Genomic DNA, 27,253 nt, shown 5'->3' with positions numbered 1-27,253 from the left:
TTTTTTTTTTTTACTTTGGCTTTGATTTTGATTTTGCACTCACAAAATTGTATGATAGTAATAAACAATAAACCCACCTCGTAAAATAAAAATAAATAAATAATAAACCTGAAAATATATATTTAATAAAAATAATCTACATGAAAGCAAACAGAGACTTACGATGGCAGAATGAGAAATTTAGGAAAATTTTTTAAAAAAGTTACAATTTTTTTTAAAGGAGATAGTAATCCATTTGATTAAAATTTAAAGTTTAATTAACAGTCGGTTTTGCCCTAGATTTTGTTAGGTTTACTTCAAGTTATAAAAGTGGTTGAGGAACCAATGCTTATTTGTTTAAGTGGTAGTAAGTTCAATTTTTTTTTAAGTAAAATTTTAATTTTAAATTTTATAAATAAAAAAATTATTTTTTTATTAAATTCTATCCTCGATTTTAAATTAATTAAAATTTAAATTAATTATCGAACTTCAAAAAATTTTAAACTAAAAAAAAGTGGTTGAAGATATAATTAAAATTTACAATAATTAAACAATAATAATATCTGAATTGTTTTAATTTTTTTATATGAATAATTTTCTGTAATAAATGAATGATATTTTATAATTTCAATATCATTTAGTTTTTGAAAATATTAGCATGAATTTTGAGTGTATAATTATAAATATGAGATTTGATTAGCATATAATTATAAATCGTAAAAGAAAAAAAAGAAAAATATGATAAAAAAATGGAAAACAAAGTTCGACTATGTCACGGGGGAAATCTTATATGAAGGTATCCAAGTTTTATACTCCCAACCTCTTGGGAAAAAAAATGGAGTAAGGTTAAAGTTGTAATTACTGTTAGGGTATTATTGTTTCATAATTGATGAAATAATTTTAATTAATAATCATTTCTTTATTTAAAAAAAAAATCCACTTTTTTTTTTTTAACTTTTTTCAGTCTTTCACCTTCTTATTTATTTATTGTCAAAGAATGATATTTCCTCACTGAAAATTTAATGCTCTTAAGCTATTATTAAAATAAATGCTCGCACAATAAAGAGTATCAAACATAAGTTATTTTGCAAATGAAAAATGTTGTCAGCGGTAATTATTAATTTATATTCATACATAAGTATGGATTGCAGCCTTCATGATACGTTTATACTTAAATATAATTGAAGGTGATAATGGATTGTATTATATTATTTTGGTTAATATGTAATATTATAAAATTTTAAAAATAAATTTAAATTTAAATTTATTTTTTTAATTTTAAATTTTAACGATTCGATTTAATTAATTGATTTTTTAAAATTATTATTTTTTATTTTTTACTATTATTTGTTCTTAATTAATGATTTTTAACCATGGTTTCTAAAGTAAAAAAAAAGTTGCTTTCATGATTATGGAGTAGCTACAGCTTATTTAGAATTTGTTATTCCTTAGTTTCTTTTTTTTTTTTTTTCATAAAAGACTATAGATTTATTAATTAATTAATATTACCTATAACGAAGTTTGAATAATGTTTAATTTTATATGCATAATGAGAACAAAACCAGTTATTTTATGCATTAAAAATGCATACCCATTGATTTTAACTAATGTTTATTCAGTTAAGGCCATGATGTTGACAAAATTGAAAGGGCAAAATCCAGTTTTTAAATTTCATTTACTTTGTTCAAAAATTTTGAATGCAATTTTTGCTTAATAATTATACCTTATCCTTTTGTTATGACATTAATTATATTTTTGGTCACATAAACTATATATCATATACATAGAGACAGTGAAAGTCAAATAGTAGAGTAACATAATTGTTACTATCAATATTGATTAATTAATATATACTAATCATTATGTATTTTAAATGATGAGAAAAGTGTAATTTGGTAGCAAATATTAAATACTCTATTCAATACCCCTAATATTTACTTGTGTATATCATCTTATTCTTTTTTAATTTTGCAATGTTTATTAAATACCTATGAATTTTCTTTGGGTACTTAAATATTTGGATTTAATTTTTTTGCGTATTTGTAATTTAAGTATTTTTTTATTTGAAATTATTATAATTTAAATTTTATAATTTTAAATTAAGAGTTCAATATTTTATTAATAAATTATATAACTGTTGACACATCGTGTATAATTAACGAATTGCTCGATATTAATACAAGAAAAAACATTGAGAATTTAAGCCATTCAAGTCAATTAAAAGAAGTTTTGAATCATCTAATCTGAATTTAAAATTTTAATTAAACATTTAAAATGATAACGAACAAAAGAAAGAAGGATTACTTTGTCTGGATCATGGCGGTTGTGATTAAATTAAATATTACTACTAGGATTTGGAAAATTTATGTTTGTTTAATGAAAATTGACTCTCAAAAAATAGCTTTTAGAAAAATATTTATTTTTCTAAAAATTAGATATTTTCTGTTATTTGAATGATTTAATAAAAAATATTTTTTATTTTTTTGATAATTATCTTCAAAATATGTTTACCATTATTTTTTTGATTTTTTACATATACGAATTAATATATTTTATTTTTATATATAAAAATGGGAAATAGTAAAAAGTGACACGTGTTTTTAATTTTTAGTATATACTAAAAAATACTTTTGTGTGATTAATTAATTTGAAGGGAATAAAGCAAACAAATTATTAGGCTTTATTAATATATGACCTGAGGTGGCATTTAATTGCACACATGGGGGTTAATAAAAGTGGCCAACTATACAATTAAAATTTTGATAATTAGAATTGAATTGTGGATTGAATGCCCTTTTATTATCAATTATCTAAACAACACCCCACCATAAAAACTCTCCTTCACCTACACTATGTCCTTCTTTAGCTAACCACTCTTAAGATGTTCGTAACATTATATCTGAAGTTTAAATTGCAACATAATTTATTTTTATATTTTCAATTACGGCATTCTTGAATTAGATCAATATCGAGTTTATTATCATACATAATTTGTCTTAATTAATTTATGATCATCTCTCTTCCTTATTTCTAGGGGATCATTAAGGGCAGAGCGCACATCGATTATTAATGTTAGTAGTAATTTTTACTTAGTTTCCCATCACTGATTGGAAGGTTTGGAATGGTTGAGAGACAAAGGAATAATGGAGGAGAGGATAGAAAATTTTAATGGTAGGCAGGCAGGGAAGGGAGAGCTTGCTCAGCAAACTACTGATTGAGCTACATGCATCTGGCTTAGTTGTTGTACCTGCACCCTTTACGTGACTTGGTCTACAAGCCCACATGTCATGTTTTGCCGACACTAACCAATCTTAAGCATAACTGCACACCAAAGTCATCATCTCATCAACCTCCCGTAAGATATTTCTCTTCCATCTCAATCCTCCTATATATATATATATATATATATATATTATGTATGCTTTGAAACGTTTGAATAGTAATATATCTTGTCTTGTATCAGGAAAAGAATGGAAAACTTGCTTGGTGTGAGTAGGATGCATATGAAATGAAGAACTAAACACAGCAAAATTGAATCCTATAAAAAGCAACAAGTTTTTAGATTCAAAGTGTTGACGAAAAGCAAGTCCAAGATAAGAGGGGAATAGATATAGGCAAGGCAATGCAATGGAAGGGGCAGATGGGAATGGATCGGAGGTGGGTAAGAGGGGGGGTGGTGTTACCATCTGCAGACCCACAAGCCACATGATCTTTCACTCTCATTAGGTTGTGATATCCTAATTTCTCACGTCCATCCAGTCCTTGAGAGACCAATTCCACGACTCCAGGTAGGATTAGCAGATTAGTCAAGAGAGAAAAAGGTATTGAACTAACATTTTTATTCATATTTTTTCACAGTTAGGGCAAGGCCCACCCACCTTCCCTCTTCCTCCCCTTGTGCCGTTGCATTAATGCTACCTCCTATTTTTTCCAGCCTATTACCTTCCAGTTTGCATTAAAAGCTTTTGATATTTTAAGCACTCTCTTTCTTTCCACAAAAGAAAAAAGCTGTCAATAGAAAGTAACACTCCCCCCCCCGCCCCCCCCGGCCCCCAGTTATATATCCTCTGTTGAAAAGCCCTTCAAAGTTGAAAATGTTGTAACCTTCCATTTTCCCACTATCAAAAGCTTCCTAGAAAGGTATCCTGTCTCTTTATCTGCCTGGAGTAAGTATATATTTTCAACTTGAAATTTGTCACCATTCACCCTTATTTTGATACACCCATTACAACATATACACGTATTCTATATATACATGTTTCATGTTTATGGTTTTGAATTTCATCATTAAAGTCAGTCACATGCACATACTTGTTTCAATCTTTGAGGTTTCCGCCCCCCCCCCCCCCCTCCCCCACCTTCTCTCCCTCCCCATTGAGGAATTCAACTCGATTAACGTAAACCTAGCTTGCAAAAAACTTTGACCCTCGTCTTTATTTGTCATTGGGAGGTGGAGGGGTGGGGGGGACAAGTCCAGAATTTATGCGTCGCATAGAAGTAGAAGATGTGACTTAAAGTTGGATAATCGTGGAAGCAAACACTGCCCCATGCCTATACTTATTGCTACAAAAAGCTGCTGGTACAACCTGATGAAGACAGGCTCTCAAGCTTAGTTGTCTATGGAGTTATAGCAATGGCAGCTGACGTGAATATTGACGAGCTTTATAGCAGGAACTGATCCTTCAACCAAATTTCCTTGGAGCCAGACTGACAAAGATCAAACACAATTAGGAGGTAGTTTAAAGAATCAGACTACCTAGGAACGGGTAGAAAATTAATCTAATGATGGGCTTTTGTTCATATTAGCATTCACATTATTTTCGTCCTCTTTTTCAGCCCCATTTCCACACCGCCGTCGTCTTCAACTGGCAGCTTCATGTTGGATCTATTCCTTTTTCAACTCATATTAGTCTTTTTCTTTGTTTTCTCAATGACTAGGCTACAAAAAGATGGTCAATATTCTTTTTAAACCGTTGAAGATAAAATCTGCCTTCAAACTTTTGGTACGACAAGGAATGACTTTTCCACTTCACTACTTCCATAGGCATTCCTTTTTCAAAGATTTAAGCATTGAAAATTCTGGCGTGGCCCCTTTCTTTGACCTGTTCTTTATTACTGGTATATTCTCCAACAAGCAGGATGACACAGGAATCTAACCAATTCATATTTTGGTTAACATGAACCCGATCAACAAGTTCATTCAACGCCAACATATAGTCCTCCCATGGCAAATAATTCCTTCCCCATAATCATACAGGGCTTATATATATATATATATATATATATATTTATATAAGCACACACGTTAAGGAGTCCGAAAACGTCGGCAGGAACTTCGAGAAAAGTTATCTTTTCTGTTTAACGGCTCACTCACCCTGGAAACAGCTCAACTAAAGGTAAGATCCAGCGGTCAGAAGAGCACTGCACGTCGCGTAGTGCCCAAAACGCCCCACACGGCCCTTGAAAATCCAGAAGATCGAGTGCTGTCCGCTCCCGATCATACTTATAATCACCACTTTATCATTTACAATATCCCGTCGCGTATTTAAATTATCTGCAAAAGATTCTACTCATCGCTTGGTGGGAATTGAGCTCCAAGGAGGCCCATACGGCTCGTCCGCAACAGGAGCTGCACCTACAACATGTGCCCTTGAGGGCCATGAGCCCTTACTACGGGTCGACAATCGGGCGGCAGGCACGGACGTCGCTTCTAACCTGGATTATGACTTAAGAGGCGTTTAATTATAATCCAACGCATGGTAGCTTTGTCCCACTGACTTTTCAACCAAGTGCGATGAGCAATTATACGAATCAACGATTACTCTCGTACTAGATTGAATTATTATCGCGACGCCACCATCAATAGAGTAAAACTAACTTGTCTCACGACAATATATATATATATATATATATATATATATATATACACATAAATTTTATGGTGCTTTTTTTTAATCAGATAAAAGCGACTGATATTTCATATCGTAGCCGGACTAAATTCCCCCTCCATCTTCCCAGAATGCACGCAATGATGCATGGAACAAGAATTAGAACAAAAACATCAGAGTCCAAAAGCTGGAATGTTGGTGATAACAACCTTTGGTGAACCAAGAAACTGGCTTTTCATGAATCATGATGCGTGCTTTGGGCGAAACAAGCATAGAGAATGCTAGTAGTATTTCTCATATCATAATCTTAAGCATAAACCATAATTGAGACACCCCATTGATTGGGGCATTTGTATAAACAAACCAAGCTAAAGTGACGTAAATTCCTGGTAAAGTTGTCATCAAGCCTACGGATAGTAATACCCAGAACAATAAATTCTTTTCTTCAAGCCACACAAAGAGAATCCGTAAGACATGTCACATCAATGTTCAATGTCACAAATCTGGCATGATATTTTTGACCAGGGGAACAGAGGTACAAAACCCCAATTTACAAATTTTATTAATCTGTTAAATGCTGGATGATGCAGTTTTGCACGAGCAATTAAGCGTTTGCTACCCTGTTTAAGCAAAATAATAATAAATTTCTGTTAATGAGCACGTGGACTTTTATCTGAAAATGCTCGAGGATAATGCTAGTTTAACTCCCAAAACTCAAACCCATCTCTTGTTCTTGCTCTCCAGCCATCCATGGGGTAAGTGGTTAGAGAGGCGGAGCAAGCAAAAGTAACGAGTTATGGACCTTTCAGACGATACATGTCATCCCCTATCATGCAATCTAGTAGCCCTAGGGTTTTTAGATAAAACTCCCCTGATGATTAGTCAAACCACACACAACAGGACCGTAATGGGTGATGAGGCTAACGCAGAGTAGCACCAAGTTCATGACAATCTATTTATGGCATCAAATTACAATCAATTCTTTCTGATAATAAAATTTCATTGCCACTGGTACGTGTGTGTACTAACATAAAGCTGCAGTTTTTTGACTCTTGTACTATTCTAAATCTACAGTTTCTTGAAATAAATATACCCAATAAGGAACAAGAAACAAGATTGCACCTATTTGATGCATGGAGAAGGGCTTCAAATAAAAATAAAAAAGAAATGAAAAGGAAGAATACCTACATTAGAAAGAACAAAGTCTGTCTCAACGGGATGCAGAAATTAGCTGCCAAAAGGTTTTGGTTGCAACCAAAATTTTCTCTCTCCCATGTGATTCAGGTTCCTTGTCATTTATGGTAGCTGTCCACCTTACTGCATGAGCTATGCGAGCCACTTTGTCTATTACTTCAGGAGAATCTCGGATCACAACTGTTCCTTGTGGACGCAACATCCGATCTATCTCCACCATTAGGTCAGCAAGGTTACACCTGCAGGAACATTATAGTCGAAAATAAAAGGTACTTGAAGTCAACTTCTAACAAACCATGCAAAAAGTAAACTAACAGAATGATCCATGCAGTAACATTGCAAGAATCCATTCAATAGTGACACAACATGCAACGGCCATCATAGGATAAAAAGGTGCGAAGATTGCTTTTCTATCTTTGTTTTGCATTGGCTTTAGAAGTTGAAGCTTAAAGGAGAAAAACAACAAAAATCAGGTTAGTTTAAGCACAGAAAAATATTATGTAACCAATAATTTAACGAAGAAGGAACTAAATGTTTCTGAGTAGTTGACACGATTTCTTGCATAGCCAAAAAATAGAAGAAACTCGTGTTGCTCATACACATGCAAAGGGGATTGAAGGATGAAGTCAGAGGTTAAATCTACCTGCTCTTGCTTGAACCAGGAAGCTTTATTAGGGATTCAATGCCAGCTACATGGATGAGATCATAAGAACGGGGGTATGTTGAGAAAGGCTCACACCTGCAAACAGCAATCAAGAATATCAGTTAATCTGAAATGTTTTCCCTATAAGACCACTGTATATGACATCATTACCGCAAAGAGAAAGAGGAATCCAGAAGTCAACCAACAGAGACAACTATTTGAGGATAAGGATTAAACATGATCTAGTTTGAAAGTTAAACAATCCTGTACCAAATCATTGCTTCAGTTGAATAATCACTCATCTAAATTACCTACATCCCAGGCTAGTACAGTTTTCCAAGGGAGATTCAATCAACAGGGAATAAGGTTTGCTTTGCGCTGAAAGGAATGAACATGGTATTCCATTGGGAAGTTTGTCGTAGAAATTAGAAGCCTAGGCACTATAGTATACTCTTGTTTTCAAACAGGCAACAAATAATTAGTAACCATCAGCTCCCTGAGTAGTTACAATCACCAAAATAGAGGCACTAAAGTATACTCTGATTTTCACCCCTCACATGCAGTCCCATTCAATTAGGGGTAATAATGCTTTTACAACTCAAAATTGTTGGCATTTTCCATAAAAAAGGATAGAAATGCTACAGTAGCTCACCAATCATGGTATACTCCAATAAGGCCTCTGTCATATATAACATCAAGAGTTAATGGCTTCCGAGCAGGAACAACATTCATCACCCATACTGGATCGGATGTAAGTGCTGCTGCAAAACCTCCAAAAAATGCATTCATGTCCATGACATTGCGTATTGCTGGATTCCCAAGCTTCACGTTTAAAGTATTCTTATAATAGGCAACTCTCCTCGCCCACCGCCTTGTGTCTGCCTCAAACAAATCAAACCCATTTTTCATGACCAAGGCCCTTGAAGGAGCCCTTATTAGCCTGTCTGGCCAATCAGGAATTCTCCCAATAGCATATTCTCCATTCACAGAAGATGTTGTGGTCACGCATCTTCTTAACTTAAAGTACCTGCCAACAAAAAAGAAAAGAAACTTAGAACAACACAATGTTTCTGTTCTAGAAACAATAAATAAACCCCACAGTATAAGTTAGAAATGGCAAACAGAAACTATTCAATGTGCAGCTAAATTAGGTTGAAAATCATGTCTAACTCTGGTTGAAAATATCTTACAAAAAAAAGGCAAATCCTATCAGAATTCCGAATTCTTTGAAACTAAGGATTTCCATCACAATTACCATGCATTACTTGGGTCCATCGATTCATCACATAATTCAAGCCCAAATTCATTTTGGTTTGGTAGACACGAATCTCCATCAGGCTTTTTCCAAATGACTGTGTTTCGATCCACAGCAATCAACTCATAACACAATGCTCTTGCTACAGCCTGGAGGTCTGCCCACTCCTTATCTTGCTTAGGCCACTGTACAGGGGGTCCAGAGATGACCAAATATCCACCAGGGCGAAGTAACCGATCCACTTCAATGAAATAAGTTGCATCTGAAAAAGCCATATTTCTTCACATTAAGACCAAAGAAAAGTGGTAGATATAGCAAAAGCAATCCACAAAAAACCCACTATAAGCGGTAAAAGGGATCAGGCATCGAGAGCAGTGGATGAAGTCAAATGCAAATGCGGGGAATGGAAGTCTGCGAGTGCCAAGCATTAGAACAAATGCTGGTATTCCTCTTTCCAATGCAAATTGTATTTGTGCTTTGTGCGAATCTCTTGGAGCAAATGAGAGTGTCAAAATGCCTTCCGATAACAATGAACCCCCAAAACTTGCAACCTGCAAAAGGATTAATAAACATGATATCCAAACAGTACAACCTAAAGTATGGGCATAAAAGATACTACTACATAACATATCAACTTACCCCGCATCCCATATCAAGGGCAGTCCTAAGAGTTCCACCACTTATGGGAATGTACTGTCCAAGTTTCTCGATATATGGTGCAGCTCCATCAGGGAACATTGTTCCACCTCCAGGGAAAATAAAGTAAGGACCTTGCTCTTTCATCCATCCTTGATGACCTTTCCTATCAGCAATTTTGTTGTGTGGCATATTGGAATGCCATATCTAACCATTACACAATTAAAACACTTTTTAAGTTTTAAGTAACACTAATATTTTACTTCCATTACTGAAAACAGATTAATTTTTGGAAACAACGACGAGCAATTTTATAGCAAATTTCCTGTTATATAATCTCTAATAAAAAAACGCAGGAAACCAACAATTTCCTAACAATTAAAAAAATTACCTTGTGCAAGCTTTCAGGCCACTGAACAGGAATCTTATAGCCGAGAGGAGGGGGGATCAAGCAAAGAGGCATTTCATCAGGCAAAGGACAATGCCTCTCTCTATAAAAATTCATCTCCCTGCTCAGCTGGCTGTTACGCCTGGGGTCCTCACATGGCATATGATCAACGGAATCAGCAGGGCAGGCTTCAATGGGCTGGTGATGGTGGCCCAGTTCCACAAGGGCCACCAATCGATGCCGTTGCCCGGGATCCGACGTGGAAAGCAACAGGGCTTGCCTACCAGAGGCAGCCAAGGAATCACCGAGAGGGGTGAACACTAATAGGAAGAATAAGAATACGAGACCGAAGAATACGGCTGATATGATGTCCAAAAGCTTCCATTTCCGCGGGTTTCGTTTGGATGCTGGTAGATTTAAATGACCCATGTGAATAGTTTAATGGTTCATCTCAGGTTTTGGGTGTGGATCCAAATTGGTTAGAGAAGTTTGGTAAAAGATGGCGACTAGAATGAAGAGTTGGCTATTATCAGAATGGGGAGTGAAGTAGATTTTTTAGCTTTGTTGCAGAGGGAGGAGAATTAGGAACCCAGGAGCAGTACAAGTGTTAAAAGTGAGTTTGAGGATTAGAGAATGTGGAAACAGAGAGTGAGATGACTTTAGGCGAAACTTGAAAGTATGGGATGGGAACGTGTGGCGTGGCGTATGCGGTCGAATGTGTGAGCTGTCAATTGGTGGCAGCGCAACCATTGCCTTGGGAAGTCAATTTACTTCGTTCTCTGTTACATTGTCGGCTCGGGGTATAAAAATAATATATTTGGCAATTGGTAAGTGTAGATTTTTCTAATCGGCTAACATATTTGGATCTTAGATCAACAAGCTTTAAAAATGTGTAAATTAAGAGTGAGTAAATGATCAATTCGATCGGTTTGATTTAAAAAAATTAATAATTGATTTAATTAATTTTTATTTAACAAATAATTGAATTGATCAAATATTATTAAATAATCGATCATAATCGAATTGATCAAAATCGGTTTGAATCGATTACATAACTAATTTTTTTTTTATTTTTTTTTATTATAAATAATTATTTAATCATAAATTCAATTCAATAAAATTCAAACTTTAGTATCATTCAAACTAAATTATTAAAGAATTTAATAATTTCAACAATATTTTATCAAAAAAAATAAATAAAAATATTTATCTCAATTTTTTTATTTTTAATTATTAAAAAGTCGGTTAATTCGATCAGTACGGTTATCAATTTTAAAAATCGAAAATCGACCGAATTAATCAATTTAACCGATTTAAAAAATCGATTATAATTAAAATCGAATAAATCGAACCGATTCAACCGAATTCACTCGATTTTGATCGATCTAGTCGGTTTAAACCGACTTTTGCTCACCCTTAGTGCAAATTAATAAAACTCTGGGTGTAAATGTCATAGCTTTTGGGTTTTACTATCTGTACATTAACAAAGAAAAGTATCACAACACAGTTGGAAGTTAGTAGTATCAACATCTCCATTTTAACGCATACATCCCCATAATGATGATGATTCAGAGCAAACCAGTGCAGATTAAATGATAGTTTCCTTCATTATCAACCAAGCTTTGGACGCCCGAAAATGCAATAAGTTTTACCGTTTACTTCATCATTCAGGACCAGGACAAGGAGCCTTGGTTTTCTCTGGTGCTGATGCAAGTGCCGTAAATTTTTTAGATGAAATGGATGCTTTCACGTAGCTAAAGCTTCAGTCAATCAATCTAGCAGCAAAAGGCATCTAATGTGCGTTGAAAAAAAATCACTTCACTTGAACAGTGCAAAACATGAAACGATTGTCCTTTAGTCTGAATGGCTTAATCAATAGGCATGTAACCAGAAAGGCCCAATGATACTATACATGTTACCACCAGATTTGCGGTGTAAAAAGTAAAGAGGGCCTAAAGATATATGGTGAGGCAACAAGCACCACATCCTTACCCAAAATTGGCATCAACCCAGATCGTGTAGAATTATCCATAATAAAACAGCTGGGCATGGGAATTTATCAACAGTGAACGCAACATAAATAAGTTGTAACAAATAAGTTACTCTTCAGAGAATCCAGAATCATTGCTTCAATAAGATTGCGCATTTAGTTTGCATAGAAATGTTACGGTAATGATATAAAATAGAATAAAAGAACAGAGGACCATGAGCAGAACTTTAAAAAAAATATATGTAAAGAAAACGAATAATTGAAACCCATAAGATAAATTTTGAGTATATACAAAACTCTGTATCCCGAAATCCTCAAAATGCAATCCACCACCATGGATCCAATCTACCTTTAACAATTTACAATAGCGCTTCAGCACATCAGGAAGCCAGGCCCAATCCTTATCAAGAAAATCATGGTCATGCTTCAGTCCAGAGTTCAGAGTTTCCTGGAAGCCCTAAGATTGTAGTCATGCTTGAGAAGATTTGCTCTCAGCAGCATTGCCCTAACATCCCGATCAAATTCGTTGCCAGTCTGCAAAACCCGCTGGAAAGTTGCATTCCTTTGATCTGCATGTCGCGCATAAAGAATTTTGTTGTGCGAGTCGATCCGAGCCTGCAGAGCCATTATAATCTTCATTAGAAAAGATACATTCACATCTAAAACCCCTTATGACTGTTTTTATTGCATAGATCTGCATTTGAAATGCCTTACTTTCCCCCAGAGAATTAAGTGCACAAACAAGGATTAACTCTAATTTTCTCTCTAACTATTCTCACTATTGGGAGGGTTATGGTGGATAGATAATTTATAATATAGATCCTATTCGAAAGGTCTAACCATTTTCAATCTAAATAGTAAATTAGAACTCATTGGTGGCTGACAAGATACAGAATAATTAACAACTCAATTTGGGTCTAATATTTGAAAAACAGCAACAAAAATGCATGCCCATACACTGACAAAGCTCGTGAAAGCAAGATACTAGTGCAAAACAATACCTGTATCTGGTTGTCAGTAATCAAGGCTTCAAGTTCTTTCTCTAGTCCAGCAACACTTGTTTTAAAGGCATCAGCCATCATTCGCATGTCAACAGAAACAAATGGGTGGGTATATTGGATGAGGGCTTTGTTGCGGATTTGATCATAAAGGGTCTCAACATGGTCATGTAAATGGATGTCAAGCATCAGGTTTGATTTGAGGTTTCCAAGATATTCCAAGCAGGAAGCATAATGGCTGCAATAAAAAAGAGGCTAGAGATAAAATCTAAACCACCACCAGACCACAGTAAGTGCTTCTCATCAATTGAGAAAGATCGCATATGATGACTTGCTGAAAACCCTGAGTCACTATTTGAAAGGTAGGATAAATGCATGTTATTGCTCATAGTTATTACCAGCAAGAATGATACCATCAAACACACTTACCATCTTCCCTCCTTACACTATTTCCTCCTATTCTTTGCATCAAGTAAGAAGCAAAAACAAAAACCAAACGAGTCCAAAAAGATCCTTTAATGTCCAAAATTATTTCTTTATACCATTGCAGAGAGACAAAAACATGAAGATAAAATACCTTGAGTAAAAATCATTAATAAGCTCCCTTACTTCAGGTACCAACTCCAAGAAATTCCGGAAATTGATATTGTCTATAACTTTGTTCTGAAAAGTAAAAGCATTCAAAGACTAAGAAATCCATCAAACTATCTTAAGACATGGCTGGTAAATAAAGGAGGGGAGGGGGAAATAGAGAGGAATAGATGCCTTCAGCTCAGTTCGATCAAAGCTCGCAAGTGCACAAAGCCCACCATAAGTAGCAACATCTTGAGGAGCAATCACCTCACTGTATAAATTCCCCAATTCTGGACCCACTTCCAAAAACTGCACTTATAGAAAAGACAATCAATCCCGCAATTTAATGGTAATCGGTCAAAATACAACTAATCTCAAAATCCACCTTGTTACTGTAGCAAAAGTAAAATAATCATCATTGCAAGCTGACCAATCAAAGGAACCCTCAACCTTAACAAGCAGCGGAGGCAAACTTTAAATTAATTAAACCAACAAACTTTTAGGGGCTACTCCAAATGAAGGCAGCAAAACAAAACCTTCAAGGCACATAACCATTATAATGCATTACCATCAGAAAGAACATTATGATAGTGATTTTCTTTTGAGTCTATTAAACTAGCTAAGTGTCATAAGTTTTAAACCATAATTTATGACATAAACCCAAACTATAAGAAGATTGCAGGATTCCTTTTAGGAATGCAGTGTGCCAAGCTGTGCCTAAAATGTAAATTGTTTGAACTTAGTTCATAAAAACTTACTGGGCACAAGCTAAAGTCACGTTAATTTTGAGCTTATAGCACAAAATAGCTTTTGTGCTTGAGTACTAGACAATGACTTGGTAAAGGATGAGAAGTGAAATGATATCAACTATATGTGAATAACCACCCATTTTCAGAGATAGCCAAATAAATCATAACTACTACTGTTATCTTCCACACATTTGAGCGATATTAAATCCAACACATCTGACCAATAAAAGATGGAATGTGATATCATCCAAAAGCAAGCAGAATTATACGCAAAAATCAGCAATATCCGAATCAGCCGTGATAACAATTTATAAGCTGACAAACCTTACGAGCAGCAAGCTTGTACTTCTTAGCCTCCAAATGAGCCAACCCGGCAGCACAACGCAGCTTAGCAACAGTGGGAGGGTCAAGTGCCTCAGGTGTCTGCTCAGCCTTACTAACGTAGCTTGTCACATGAGTAAATTGACCCATCTCAATGCTCACAAGAATTGCACTCAAACACATCTGAATAATATGCTTTGACGTAGTACAATAATCGCGAGTACGAATAAAGCTTTTAAAAGCATCCCCCAATGCACCATGAGAGTAGTAAAAGTCCCCAAAGTCGTTGTATCCCATTCTTATACTTTCTTTAATTAAATTTGTCTGAAAATTAAATAAATAAATAAAAACAAAGAAAAACAACCCTAAACAGTTTTCACAAAAAAATTAAGAAAAATAAATTGAATTACCCTATATGCATTCAGTTCGTTTTCGAGCTTTTCTTTTCTCTGCTCAGCTTTTCGATCAACCATAGTGCACCACGTGGCATCCATCGAATAGTTGAGACCCGATCGACCGTCCATCTTCTGAACCACTTCACGGAAAAGCTGGGTGTTCTCTCCCTTTTTGATTTCGTCGTAAGCCATCCTTAGGGCTTCCAATTGCATCCCGGGATTGTCGCAGTGGTCGGCGATGAATATGAGCCGCATAATCTTGGTTCGGCCCGTGTAAAGCCCAGCGTACGCTTCGATGTCCAGCTGTTCGCCGCTTATGATGGGCCGATTCTTCCTTGTCGTTGTCGATGTCGAAGACGATGGCGCTTCGTCGACCCCGCCGATACCGTTGACGTACATCTCCTCCATCATTGGATTTGAAGCGTCCTCCACACCATCCATTGCGAAGAAAAAAAAAATAACTAAAAATGGAAGGAGATGGAAACTTTAGGGATTATAGGTTAAGGGTTTTGTCTGTTTACGAGTTTTTTCACAGCAGTAGTGATGGGACTGCTGAAGAAAGAAAAGAATAAGCTCGCACGTGACGTCTTATATGCATTTGCTTGTCGATGTAACGGCACCGTTTCAACTACTTTTTATTAGTATTATCATTTGACTAGTTTTTGTTGTTAATACTCGGTTTATGTATTTTTAATATATAATTGTATATTTTATAAATAAATATAGTGTATATTAATTAAAATTTGAAGTTTGTTCGTAAATTATAATTAATTACTATAAAATTTATATTTTAATGTTAGTGTAAAATCAAAATTATGAAAATAAAAATTTTAACGTAAACTTTAACTCTTTTTTATTTATCAAATAATTTTATTTACTTTTTTAAATCAAAAAATTTTTAAAATCTAAAAAAAAAAAATCAATATAAATTTTTTATTTGTAAATTAGAAAAATTTTATTAAAATATTTACAATGAAAATTTTAAAATACAATGAACAGTTTTGATCAATTCAAATGATTTTTCCTATCTCTCTTTTAGATAATATATAATAAAAACAAGTAAATTTAGATTACTAAAATGTTTTTTTTTTCACAACCTAAAAAGATACATTAATTAGTTATCTGCTAAATAACAAAACCAATTAATATTAAATTAAATGACAAGAGTTTTATATATATATATATATATATATAAATTAGGTCACAATATGAAAATAAAAATTTGATACTTTTAAATTGAACCCATTTTGTCCTAACATGGAGAATTAAGTAAGTTGCAAGTTTAAAAATTTATAATGCTCTTTTATCATATAGTTTTTTTCTTGGTTTTTTTTTTATTTTATATAAACAAATAAAATAAATATAATTTAATAATACGCATCAAATGTAATGGAGTATACCACTTATTTCATAATATGTTTAGATAGGGAATTCCGAAATACTACAAAAATTTGAAATGAGTGCATCTTAAAATGCATGATTTCAAAATGTTAATATTTGTAATTATTTTGTTTGGATAAATATTTTTTAAAAAGAAATTTAGTGTATTAAAATTTGATGAGATAAAATATTATAAAAGATAATAATGATATTAAAAATAATAAATACATGTGTATAAATAAAATATGTAATACGAGTATCATTAAATTTGTAAATATATATTGATATTATTAATAACATAGAAAATATATATTAGAATTAAAAAATGATTTTTTTTAAATTTTTTTGTATATTTGTGGATCATGTGTAGTAAATAAAGAGAATTTGAAGAAATTTTGAAAAACATCAATTTAGGTGAAATTTAAAAAGAGAATTCCAACACCTTAAATTCTACTTAAAATTTAAATTTTATTTTTATTTTTATTCGAATAAGTAAATTTATTTATTTTTTACTTTTGAAAACTTTTATTAAAATGAAATCACTCCTTTAAATATCTCATTTAAACACACTTTTGTAACGAAAGAATTATTGAACTATTCATAGAATTTTTAAATGTCAAATTTGGATTTGCCGTTACATTTGTAAAGGTATCTTCACCTTTTGGTGAACAAAACATTAATCAAATTTATATATTAGATTTCACAAATAAAATTAATAAAATAACATATATCTATTAAAATATATTAAAAAATAAAATATGAGCTAATATTTTAATTTCATTTATAAAATTAAAAAATTATACTCACAAATATATAAAAACAAAATCTATATATTTAGCTCTTTTGATAAATAGGTTGGGCTAATCAAACTTCAAGTATGGCCCACAGTTTGTTTTATGAAGCCCATTTCATTCCTCGGTGGGCCATTTCTGAGTTCATATTATCGCCACGTGGGGTACCGTTAGATCAATAAACCGACAAGAGTTGAAAAAAGCGGCGAAGCGCGAATGGGAGCCCACCGAATACGTATAAACATAAAAAATACGTACCTAAACAGTTTTTTACTTTGTCTCCTTTTTTTTTCCCTCCCATGTTTTTCTTTTTTCTTTTTGTTTCTCTTTATCTGTTCATTTTTCTTCGAAAAATAAATTGAAAATTGACGGAAAATTTTGCAAAAAAAGAAAGAAATTGAAAATTGACGGCAATGTCGACGCCAACTCGAGATGCAATCGAGAGTTTCAAGAGCATAACTGGGGCGTCGGAGTCAGTTGCTTTACGGAAATTGGAGGTACATTTCTTTATGTTCCTCTGTTCACTTTTTTTTTATTAACTTTCCAGATCTAGAATCACAGGTTTCTAGGGTTTATACAATTTGATTAGGCTTCCTGATAATCAACCGGTTCATTTGTGTAATGCAACGCATAATGTGGAAAATAAAGCTTCCAAAGTTTTATTTCGTGTTTTAATTAATTGATTTTCCTAGCAAAGAATAATTTTGCTTTCTAGGGTTTTCTAGTGTTGTTTGAAAGTAATTATGTGTTATGGTGTTTCAAAATTACTCTGATAATCCTGCATTAATTAGAGGATGATGTTTCTTAAGTTAAATTTATAATCATTAAATGTTTTGTTTGGTAAACAGGAGTATGGAGGCAATCTAAATGCAGCTGTTAGTGCACATTTTCTTGAATTGGAAAGAAGCATGTATGGCTCCATTCCTTTGTATTATTTTCATTTGTTGTTAATTTATAAGGGATTTTAACTTTCCATTTTTTGGCTGTGTTTGCTCGTTCTTTTTCATGTTCAGTACGAATCCAACATCTGCTGTTTCTTCTCAGTATAATTCTGTTGATACGAACAATCAAAGCAGAGTTGGATCACTTGGCGTTGTTCCATTTATCTCTGCAGTTAGAGGATTTAGGCCTTCATTACTGCTTGATTCCAATTACAGGAGGAATTTGCTAAACCAGATTGGTGGTTCTAATTTCAATCACCATGCAACATCTCCTCATATGGGAGAGGTGACAGGGGTCCCTGTAGGGTTTAACAGTGGAAATGAGCATTCCCTTCATTCAGGAGTGAGACCTCCCATCATGGCTTCAACAGGACCACCATCATATTACGGAGGGGGGGCTTCTGGGAATGTCTCGAGAGATGGTCATCAACATATGGATGATATAGAAGCTGAAATGATGCAAGCTGCAATTGAGGCTTCTAAGCGGGAGTTTGAACAGACTCATATGAATGAGCATCGTGTTTCTTCCTATGTACACACTCATATGGACAAACAATGCGGTTGTTCCTTTGCTTTTTTAGATTCTTACTTCTGATGTTTCTTTGATGCAGGATTCATCTAGAGTTGGGCTACCACAGAGGCTACTTCAGCAAGAAGATGATGAGCTTTCTCGTGCAATTTCTCTATCTTTGAAGGTTTTCCCTTCTTTTCTTTGATTTCACAATTTGATTTTGTCGTGTCTTTTTGTCCTGGGTTCTCTTTAACGTGAATTCAGTTCAGACAGCAAATGAAGAGAAAGCAATACATATGATGAAGGATCATTATGAACAAATGGGAACATATGATTCAAGTTCAAGAACTGGGGCAACAATGAATAACAGCTCGAAGGTGTGTTTTTTCTGCTGTTGCTTCAGTTTGTTACAAATAAAATTTCTGCACAGACAATCACATTCTCTTCAATGCAGTGATCTGCAGTTGAGTAGAATTATTTGTTGAAACTTATATCCAGCATTTAGTGGAAGCTTTCCTCATAATTTCGTCTGTATTATTTAATTTGAGAATTAATGTCTAGAGTTATATTTTGTTGTGTACCTTAGAAACAAATCTATTGCATATTCTTGTGATTCTTTGCCTTTGTGGTGGTACAAGTTGTTCAAAGAACCCAAAATGTATAGCTTAATCTTCAGTTTACTTTAGTTTTGCTTTGCTCAGAAAATCAGAATTTATCTTTGTTTTAGCTGATTTGGTCCAAAGTGGATATAATGACTCTGTGGAACAATAAGATAAGAAAAGTTTCAAATTCTCTAGTTAAAAAGTGTTGTGTGCTTCTGGTTTCTCATAGGAGCACCTTTTCCTTGTTAACAAGAAGTGTGCTGAATTGAAGGCAGGAAACTCATCATTTAGAGAACTACCAGTGAATCATGAATCCAGCCATGATAGCAACAATCATCTTCACCACAGTAAATATTCCCTGAATTCTAATGAGGTAATATTAACCTCGTAATGACTCAGAATTTTCTGCTTCTGAAGCCAAGGACCATGTTACTGTTTTACTAAGTATATCCATTTCATCCTTTTTGGGAACATTGAAGTGGGGTGATATTTCATCCGAAGACCTTGATGAAGCAATTATGCTGGAGACCCAACTTTTTAGCCAGATTCCTAAAGGTCCTTCGTATCACCCTTCCCATATATCCCATGAGCAAAGTGGTGCAGGTAGAAGTGCAAGTCCTGGTCTACAGGCTGTATCTCATCCACAATCATCCTCTTTAGTGGATCTGCGTTTACTGAGGCAACAGCAGGTTCAAGATGACTCCTTGAATACACATTACACCTTATGATGATTACATTACCTTTGACGAATTGGTCAAATTTCCACTTGCAGGATGAGGAGTATTTGACATCTCTTTTGGCTGATAAAGAAAAGGAAATGACTGCACTCAAGAAAGATGAAATTCATAGTTTGAAAGAAAAAGAATCTTGCAGCAGGAAGGTTGAAGGAGAGGTGATATATTTTTTTTACTATTGGCATTTCTAATTGACATGGAATGGAATCATTATTTGCAAAGCTCTGTTATTCTTTCATTTTGTATTGAAATTTATTATGTCACCTACTTATGTAGGATAACTGATGTATTTATTATTCTTGATTTATTGCATTTGCTTTTACGTGCTGCTTATTATATGGTTTAGAAACTTGTGGTTCATGTTTGAATAAATGTAGATGCCTATAAGAAGAAATATTTACCAATCACAAAAAAAAAAAGGAAAAAAACTCTATACCCAAAGAGTCATCTCTCATCCTAGATTATCTATATGTTTCTACCATTCAATTCACCTGCAACTGAAGTTAAGAACTCGTTTACCACAAAATGGATATGGATATATTGGATTCCTCTGCTAATTTACTGACAATGGGGTTGCGTCTGAAGCCAGATTGATTTTGGATCAACTTAAAGTTGAAGGGTTATTGAGCTGTTTTATCTTTATTTTATCTGTTTTTGTGATTTACATTACAACTAATATATGCATCTGTTGTTATGATGAATTATTGCCTTGTCTATCATTAAGAAATCTATTAGGCTCGTATTCGAATAAACAGCATGAAATGCTGTTCTTAACATGGATTGTGAAGTACATAATTAGGCTAGTAACTTCTGTATTTCATTGAGGGCAGGAAGTTGACAAGGCAATAGCTGCTAAAATAAATTCACTTCCTCCAGAGCCAGCAATAGATGATAAGAATGCAGTAACTATACTTGTTAGGATGCCAGATGGCACCCGCCATGGACGTCGCTTTCTCAAGTCAGACAAGCTCCAGGTAAATTTTCTGAAATTTAAAAGTTTGCAAATACGTTTATTTGCTATGCTGATTGTGGTTTTTTTTCCTTTGTAGCTTCTTTTTGACTTCATAGATGTTGGTAAAGTGGTGAAGCCAGGCACTTACAGAGTGGTGAGTGCTACCTACTTTTCCTTTCTACGAGCATTCTAATTAAGACCTGCAGCCTTAATCACTTCAAATTATTGGCTGTCTCTTTCATAGTTATGGTTGGTGATGATGGCTCTTTTTTTCTTTTTTTTTTTCAGTAAATGATTATATCTTATTCCGTTTAATCTCTTTATGTGGTGATTGAAGACAGTTATCGTAAACTTAATCCCTAAGGTCTCCTTTTCCAATTCATCCCCGCAATGCTAGTATAAACTTTATAATCATATGATAAAAGAATGCATGAAAGACCTTGTCAAAGGCGGCCAACTACCTGAAGCTTGCTTAGAGTTGCCTGAAACTGTTTTTCAAATTGAAAAGTACCCATTGCTCAGCATGAATTGGATTAACATGTGGTGCTGAGACACTAATTTTATGTTCTCACTTGTTGCTTGCTTCGATGATGAGCAGGTAAGGCCATACCCTCGACGTGCTTTCAGTGCTGGTGACTTCTCTTTAAGTTTGAATCAACTTGGTCTGACGGGCAAACAGGAAGCTTTGTTTCTGGAGTTCATATAGCATTAACCGTTCGGCTCTTATCCTTGAGCTTGTGGCTTTTATCCAGATACCCTTACTCCCAGAAATTTACCCTGTTGACTTTTTTTGCCTCGAGGTTTGGGTTTTTACGTTGATGTTGGAGAGCTGAGTCCTTGGACGAACTTGATGGGACCATAAAAGTTTGTGAACTAAAATCAAGAAAGTTATCAAGGTAGCCATGATAAATTCCTATGTTCTTACAGTCCGAAATGTTGACTAGAAACACCCACTTGCCCAAATGTTGGGATTGATCCCACATCCATATAATTTTCTTTTCTTTTTTGGTATTCGTTTGATCACAATTATAAACCAGGAGAATCCATGTGAACCAAAGGGAAAGGACAACGATAATAACGGTGATTACATATAGATTTTATATTTTACTAGAGCACCTTAAACAATGGAAATTATCATATTCAAATATGAAAGCGACAAGTATAGAGACATGACTTTCTTTTTTTTTATTATCTATTCAAACGTCACGATGATGCGGGGAAAAAATTGAGGTATAGTAAACTAAAAAAAAAAAGAAAAAGAATAAATAGCAGTTCAAGTTTGTCATCTTTACGAAAGTGTTTTAATTCCTTGTTGATTTTGTTTTGGTGCAGTCCAATATTGCTTGACTGCAAAAAGAATCTTCTCTCTTTCATGGGGTCCTTTTTCATGGTCTACGATTCTACCATCCCATTGCATGACATCTAAGATGTTCTTGATCTCCAACAAGACATCAACATCGTCTCTAATGATTACACTGCCTTCTGGTCGTAAAATCCTGTCCATTTCTATAAGAATATCCTCCATTTCACATCTGTAAGTAATATCAAACAGAAATATGAGCATCTTCGTTTGATTAATGAAATGATTTAAGTTAATTTTTATTACCTGTCTTTGTAGAGGCTGAAAATGGAATCAGCATGAATGAAATCGTACGTCCTAGGATAAGTAGACATTGCCTCGCACCTATGAAGAGACAAACACATCATTAAATACTTACCCACCACCACCAAATAATCCGATTCGAATTGGAATAGCGACAATTTATGTAGTGAGAGAATTTCCAAAGCTGCTTTTTTTAAGTTATGGAAGCAAATGATTAAACAAATAAAAAAAGCCAATAAAAATGGAGGGTTAAAGAAAATAACATACCAATTTTGATACGTTCCAATTAATCCACGTTCATAGACAACTCCAAGAGTGTTGATCTGATCAGCCTCAACTGGGACAACGTTCATGACCCAGACAGGATCATCAATAACAGCTGCTGCAAAGCCTCCCAAATAAGCATTCATATCCAACAAGTTCCGGTACCTCCCTGTCTCTGCCAGCTGATAGTCTATTTTCTTGTAATATGCTACTCTCTTCTTCCAAACCTCTGTATTTTCTACGAACATTTTTTCTGTAATTCCTGTCAAACTTCCACTACTGATCCTGGGAGGGATCGCATTCAATCTCTCAGGCCATTTTGTTAATTGCCCACCGGCTATTTCCTTTATATTGAATACTTCAGGCAGTGGGGTTAAACAGGTCTCCAAATTTGTGTACCTGCTCCAGAAATTTACAAGTTGTTAAGTAGAAGCTTTTGATGGAGAGCAGCTACTAGCTAGAAAGGGAACTGAAAAAGATTGGAGGCTCGTTTAAAGAAATAGGCAGGAAAAAAAAGTAGGTGAATAGTTTAACCAGCAAAAAAGTTGTGTTTGAAAGTAAATTCAACTGAATGACAACTCTTGGACAATGCCTTTATCATTCAATTGGTTTTGGTATCACTGCCAAAGTGTTCAGTGGTTAGCAGTGGGAAGAATTTGCTTTCCGGTTTTGAAAATAATTCTTTCTTCAATCAGAAGTCAATGTCCTTTACTAAACAAAACTTGGATAGCGTGAAGATTATTGACAGACTCTGATTCTTAAACTAAGATTTCAAATTGAAAATGATCTCACCATGCCATGTCAGGATTTTGAGTCTGGCAAAAGCGTGGCTGCTTGAAAACCTTCTTGATAACTTTACAATGGATATGATTAGTTGGTTTTTGCCAAATCGCAAGGTCATTTTTCTGTACAATTTTTTTCCAGCATAATCTTTTAGCAACAGTCTCAATCAGGGATTGTTCTGCTTTGAGATCATCAGCCGTCCTATTCCAACCTTTCCAATGATTTTCCCAGTTTATTGGTGGTCCAGACAGAATCCAATAACCACCAGGACGTAGAATTCTATCAACTTCAATTAAGTAAAGCCCATCTGCACAACAACATTAACAAAAATTAATAAGCAGTTCGGACTCTAGCAAAGAAAATGAAATAATAGCCACAGCATTAAATTGAAGGACCAAGTTGTACCATACTGGCCCCATGGTATGAGGCAACGAGAGCAATGAGCCATGTCGAAAGCTCTTGAAGGGTAAGGAAGCCTAATGGAGGCAAGGACTCCGATCAATGCAGGCACTCCTCGTTCAAGAGCAAATTGAACCTGAGCTTCATGGGTGTCTCTTGGTGCAAATGACACTGCTAGGATGTTCCGAGATAGAAGGTAAGCTCCCCAACTCGCAACCTGAATTGGTTCAAACAAACCAACAATACAGGACCAATAATCCATTAATTGGATTCCTAAACCATGAAAAAGGTACAAAATTGATGATATGGTGGCAGTTTTCCGATAGAATTGCTTGTAGGAAATAAGTTACAATATGATATTATGATATTAAATAAAATAATTAAGAAATCCAAATAAGCAAATATTGGAATATGATTCTTGTTAGCAGGGGTGACTTGTAGATTAAGAGAGGGAGTGGTGGTTAGCAAAAAAGCAATAATTATCTAACTGAACGTTATCTTGTTCAATGTTAGAATGAAATTTAATACAAATTTAAAGCACAGTAAATATAATAACTTAAGAATCTGAAACTTAATTCAATTAGTTTATGTAATCATTCTTAAAATGTAATATTCAATAGCTTTTGATTCGAGTTTTAACACTTACAATTTTTTTTCTTTTATTCTTAGATTAAAGTATTTTTTTTGTTTAAAAAAAGAAGATAATACACTTAACGACAAAGTGAGTTGAACTAGTTCTTTATCGGAGATTTCTTAATCATGATGGTGAATTTTAAGAGAAGTAAACATACATGATCGGACGGCTTTTCCCCATTTAAACTATAAACTATAAGGTCTAACCAAATTATTGTTCTTGGTGAACCACTTTACTTGAAAATGAAGACTTCAAACTAACTTGAAAATCTACCATAAAATATCCTAACAAATACATATACAGTTGAAAAGAAGAAGTTTGACATTGGGTTGCACTCATCTTGCTGATTGGGGTTTTCCTTTTATCTGCCTAAATGCCCAAAAAACGGCATGGAATTTCCATAATCCTCGACATTCTCCCTAATTACATCGTTTATAGCAAGTTTTAATTTGTACATTTTCCATTAACCATTGTCATGTAAACTAATACCTGGTTTTACAAAGAATATGAAAAATTCTTTGCTTGCAATATCAATCCAGCCAGATTTTCTCTCCCAGTTAGATCACCCCACAAAGGAAGTTTAATTAATTTGAATTATGACTTTCTCTTTTCTGGGTCTTTTAACCTTTCTTAGTTCCCAAAATCTAAAAGAAACAAGATTGTATGTAACGGTTCTCCATAATGGCATATCTCTTCTATTAAACGATATAATCGTATTATTAAAAAAAAAAAAAGGGTAAAACTCTCAAAAAATAATTAAATAAATGTAGAATTCAATAAATTAAAAGTGTATAGTAGCCGACAAAAACTGATCAGAGAATTGAAGTTCAACCCCATAGAATTAATGCTAAAAGCAAATATCATATAACAAGAAATTCCTTCATACAAAAGCAACAAACGTACGGATCAAAAGGGAGAAAAGAACAAAAAAAAAAGAATGAAAGAGAGAAAGACTATACTCATCACGTATTTGCCTGTTTTATTAATTTTTTTTAATATTAATCTTAATCCATACTCCTTTTCCTTTATCATATAAAATATTATCTATCACTATATTCTTGTAGTAAAACAAAAGGAAACAATCAAACAAATAATTTGTATGATCTATCCCACCAATCAATTCCCTTATTCCTTTTTCAGCGATTTCCTAACCACTTTCCATCTATCCAAACAAAATCAAAAAGTTCAAAACCCCATTTATTAAAAGAAAAAAAAAAACTTAAGCCGGCAATTTCTATCCTGTTTTGATTGAAAATATTAAAAATTGAACGTAAAAAAGGGTAGTAAAATAGAACGTACCCCGCAACCGGTATCAATGGCGGTCCTTATTGAGCCATCTTTGACATTGATCAACCTATCGATATCATCAATATAAGCGTCAGCGCCACGTGGGAACATGGTGCCGCCACCAGGGAACCTGAACCGCTCTCCTTCGACCTTAACCCAATTCTGGTTCTTTTTCTCCACGGTCAACTCTTTATGTGGCACGTTAGCGAACCATGCAAACTCTCTACTCTCAGGCCAGCTAAAGGGAACCTTGTAACCGTACGGAGCCGGAATTCTACACTTCAATAACTCGTTCTTCTCAGGGCAGTGCCTCTGTCTGTAGATAAGCATGTTTCTGTCAAACTTCAACGATCTTTGAACGTCCTCGCATGGGGTGTATTCAGAGAAGGAAGGGTCACATGGAGGGAGGTGAGGGACACGCGCCGCCACGGGAGGTGGGTCAGGGGGGAGGTGGTGGGGCAAGAAGTCGAGTTGGTTGGATTGGAGCGAAGAGCAGGGGGCTGATATTAGGAAGCCAGCGGCGGCGGAGGAGGATGAGGAGGAGGAGTTGGGGATAGGACCTAACGAATGTTGCCATATTCCAACAAGGTAAAAAGTAGCGCAAAGAATTGCTATAAGAGTGATATAAAAGAGACTGGGCATTTTGGAATTCCATAATGTGCTGGGAGAGAGCCTTGTTACGGCCATTGACATATTGAAACCAGTCGAAGAAGAAAGAACGACTAACACAAAGACTCAAAACAGAGACAGAAGCCTACATATAGGGAGAGGAGAGTTAGGGAGGGGTTGGGGAGGGGGGGGGGGGGGAGGACACGCGCAGATGCACTTGGCTCGTGAAAGGATTAAACAGAGGGTGGCAGCGAGAGAGCGTGTTGCTATCTAAGTTGGATTCGTTGTGATTTCTAAATACGCGGCTTAATCATGGATGTTGTCCGATATAGCTTGCCCTTCCAAATTCTATAGTATTTGCTGACAACAGCGAAAAAAGAAAGCCTTGTTTTGGGCTTTAATGATCGGACAGGGGCATGGATTTGGCCGTTTGGGGGTTAGTTTTGAAGTGGGTTGAAACGGGTCCCATCTAGAGCTAGGATGGGCCATTTAATTAGTTGCTAGCTACCCCAAGTAGGTAAAGTTTTTGACTTCTACAAAAAGCCTTCATATTGAAAGTGATCACGACTTTAAATGGATTAAATTTGATTGGATTTTTTCAGATAATATATAATATTATAAATTTTTAAATTTTGATTTAAATTTAAATTAAATATTTTATAAAATTAATTTAATTTAAATAAAATTTTATTGATTTGGTTTAATTTATAGATTTTTTAATTTTTATATATTATTTTAATAAGATTTTTAATAT

At 34.4% G+C, this 27,253-nt stretch overlaps 4 protein-coding genes and 1 long non-coding RNA gene across 7 annotated transcripts; 2 read left to right on the top strand and 3 right to left on the bottom strand.

Moving 5' to 3' along the window:
- The first annotated feature begins 4,575 nt into the window (after positions 1 to 4,575).
- LOC149512753 (uncharacterized) lies at positions 4,576 to 4,910 on the top strand. Its single transcript, XR_016331276.1, has 2 exons — positions 4,576 to 4,713; positions 4,816 to 4,910. It is a non-coding gene; the product is annotated as an uncharacterized LOC149512753 (long non-coding RNA).
- A 1,888-nt stretch (positions 4,911 to 6,798) lies between these two features.
- QUA3 (S-adenosyl-L-methionine-dependent methyltransferases superfamily protein) lies at positions 6,799 to 10,626 on the bottom strand. The gene is made up of 7 exons (XM_089750361.1): positions 9,987 to 10,626; positions 9,599 to 9,802; positions 9,300 to 9,510; positions 8,960 to 9,221; positions 8,357 to 8,731; positions 7,705 to 7,800; positions 6,799 to 7,300 (listed from the first exon to the last, which is right to left on the bottom strand). Exons 1-7 carry the CDS (start codon positions 10,410 to 10,412, stop codon positions 7,078 to 7,080), a joined length of 1,797 nt encoding a protein of 598 aa, XP_089606487.1. The 5' UTR covers positions 10,413 to 10,626; the 3' UTR covers positions 6,799 to 7,077.
- A 1,590-nt stretch (positions 10,627 to 12,216) lies between these two features.
- On the bottom strand, positions 12,217 to 15,527 carry FUS6 (COP9 signalosome complex subunit 1). Its single transcript, XM_022914621.2, has 6 exons — positions 15,025 to 15,527; positions 14,618 to 14,938; positions 13,737 to 13,853; positions 13,549 to 13,634; positions 12,975 to 13,209; positions 12,217 to 12,588 (listed from the first exon to the last, which is right to left on the bottom strand). The coding sequence occupies exons 1-6, from the start codon at positions 15,448 to 15,450 to the stop codon at positions 12,412 to 12,414; spliced, it is 1,362 nt and encodes a 453-aa protein (XP_022770356.2). The 5' UTR covers positions 15,451 to 15,527; the 3' UTR covers positions 12,217 to 12,411.
- A 1,930-nt stretch (positions 15,528 to 17,457) lies between these two features.
- LOC111304681 (UBX domain-containing protein) lies at positions 17,458 to 21,846 on the top strand. 3 transcript variants are annotated; one of them, XM_022901478.2, is made up of 11 exons: positions 17,458 to 17,677; positions 18,029 to 18,090; positions 18,194 to 18,653; positions 18,733 to 18,816; positions 18,902 to 19,009; positions 19,506 to 19,607; positions 19,714 to 19,923; positions 20,007 to 20,126; positions 20,799 to 20,942; positions 21,018 to 21,074; positions 21,519 to 21,846. In XM_022901478.2, the coding sequence occupies exons 1-11, from the start codon at positions 17,594 to 17,596 to the stop codon at positions 21,624 to 21,626; spliced, it is 1,539 nt and encodes a 512-aa protein (XP_022757213.2). In that variant the 5' UTR covers positions 17,458 to 17,593; the 3' UTR covers positions 21,627 to 21,846. The 3 variants fall into 3 exon arrangements, with proteins under 3 accessions (XP_022757213.2, XP_089606012.1, XP_022757212.2); XM_089749886.1 differs by having other exon boundaries at positions 19,491 to 19,607; XM_022901477.2 differs by having other exon boundaries at positions 19,464 to 19,607.
- Positions 21,847 to 21,984: 138 nt separating this feature from the next.
- Positions 21,985 to 26,619, bottom strand: LOC111304680 (putative methyltransferase PMT15). The gene is made up of 6 exons (XM_022901475.2): positions 25,903 to 26,619; positions 23,976 to 24,186; positions 23,580 to 23,877; positions 22,791 to 23,186; positions 22,527 to 22,604; positions 21,985 to 22,452 (listed from the first exon to the last, which is right to left on the bottom strand). The coding sequence occupies exons 1-6, from the start codon at positions 26,581 to 26,583 to the stop codon at positions 22,209 to 22,211; spliced, it is 1,908 nt and encodes a 635-aa protein (XP_022757210.2). The 5' UTR covers positions 26,584 to 26,619; the 3' UTR covers positions 21,985 to 22,208.
- Positions 26,620 to 27,253: the final 634 nt, after the last annotated feature.

The sequence above is a fragment of the Durio zibethinus genome, chromosome 21 (assembly GCF_047325235.1).
Source record: "Durio zibethinus cultivar Kanyao isolate XHJ-2024 chromosome 21, ASM4732523v1, whole genome shotgun sequence".
Lineage (NCBI taxonomy): Eukaryota > Viridiplantae > Streptophyta > Magnoliopsida > Malvales > Malvaceae > Durio > Durio zibethinus.
Note: the sequence above shows the minus strand (reverse complement) of the source record. Positions and strands in the feature narration are given on the sequence as shown.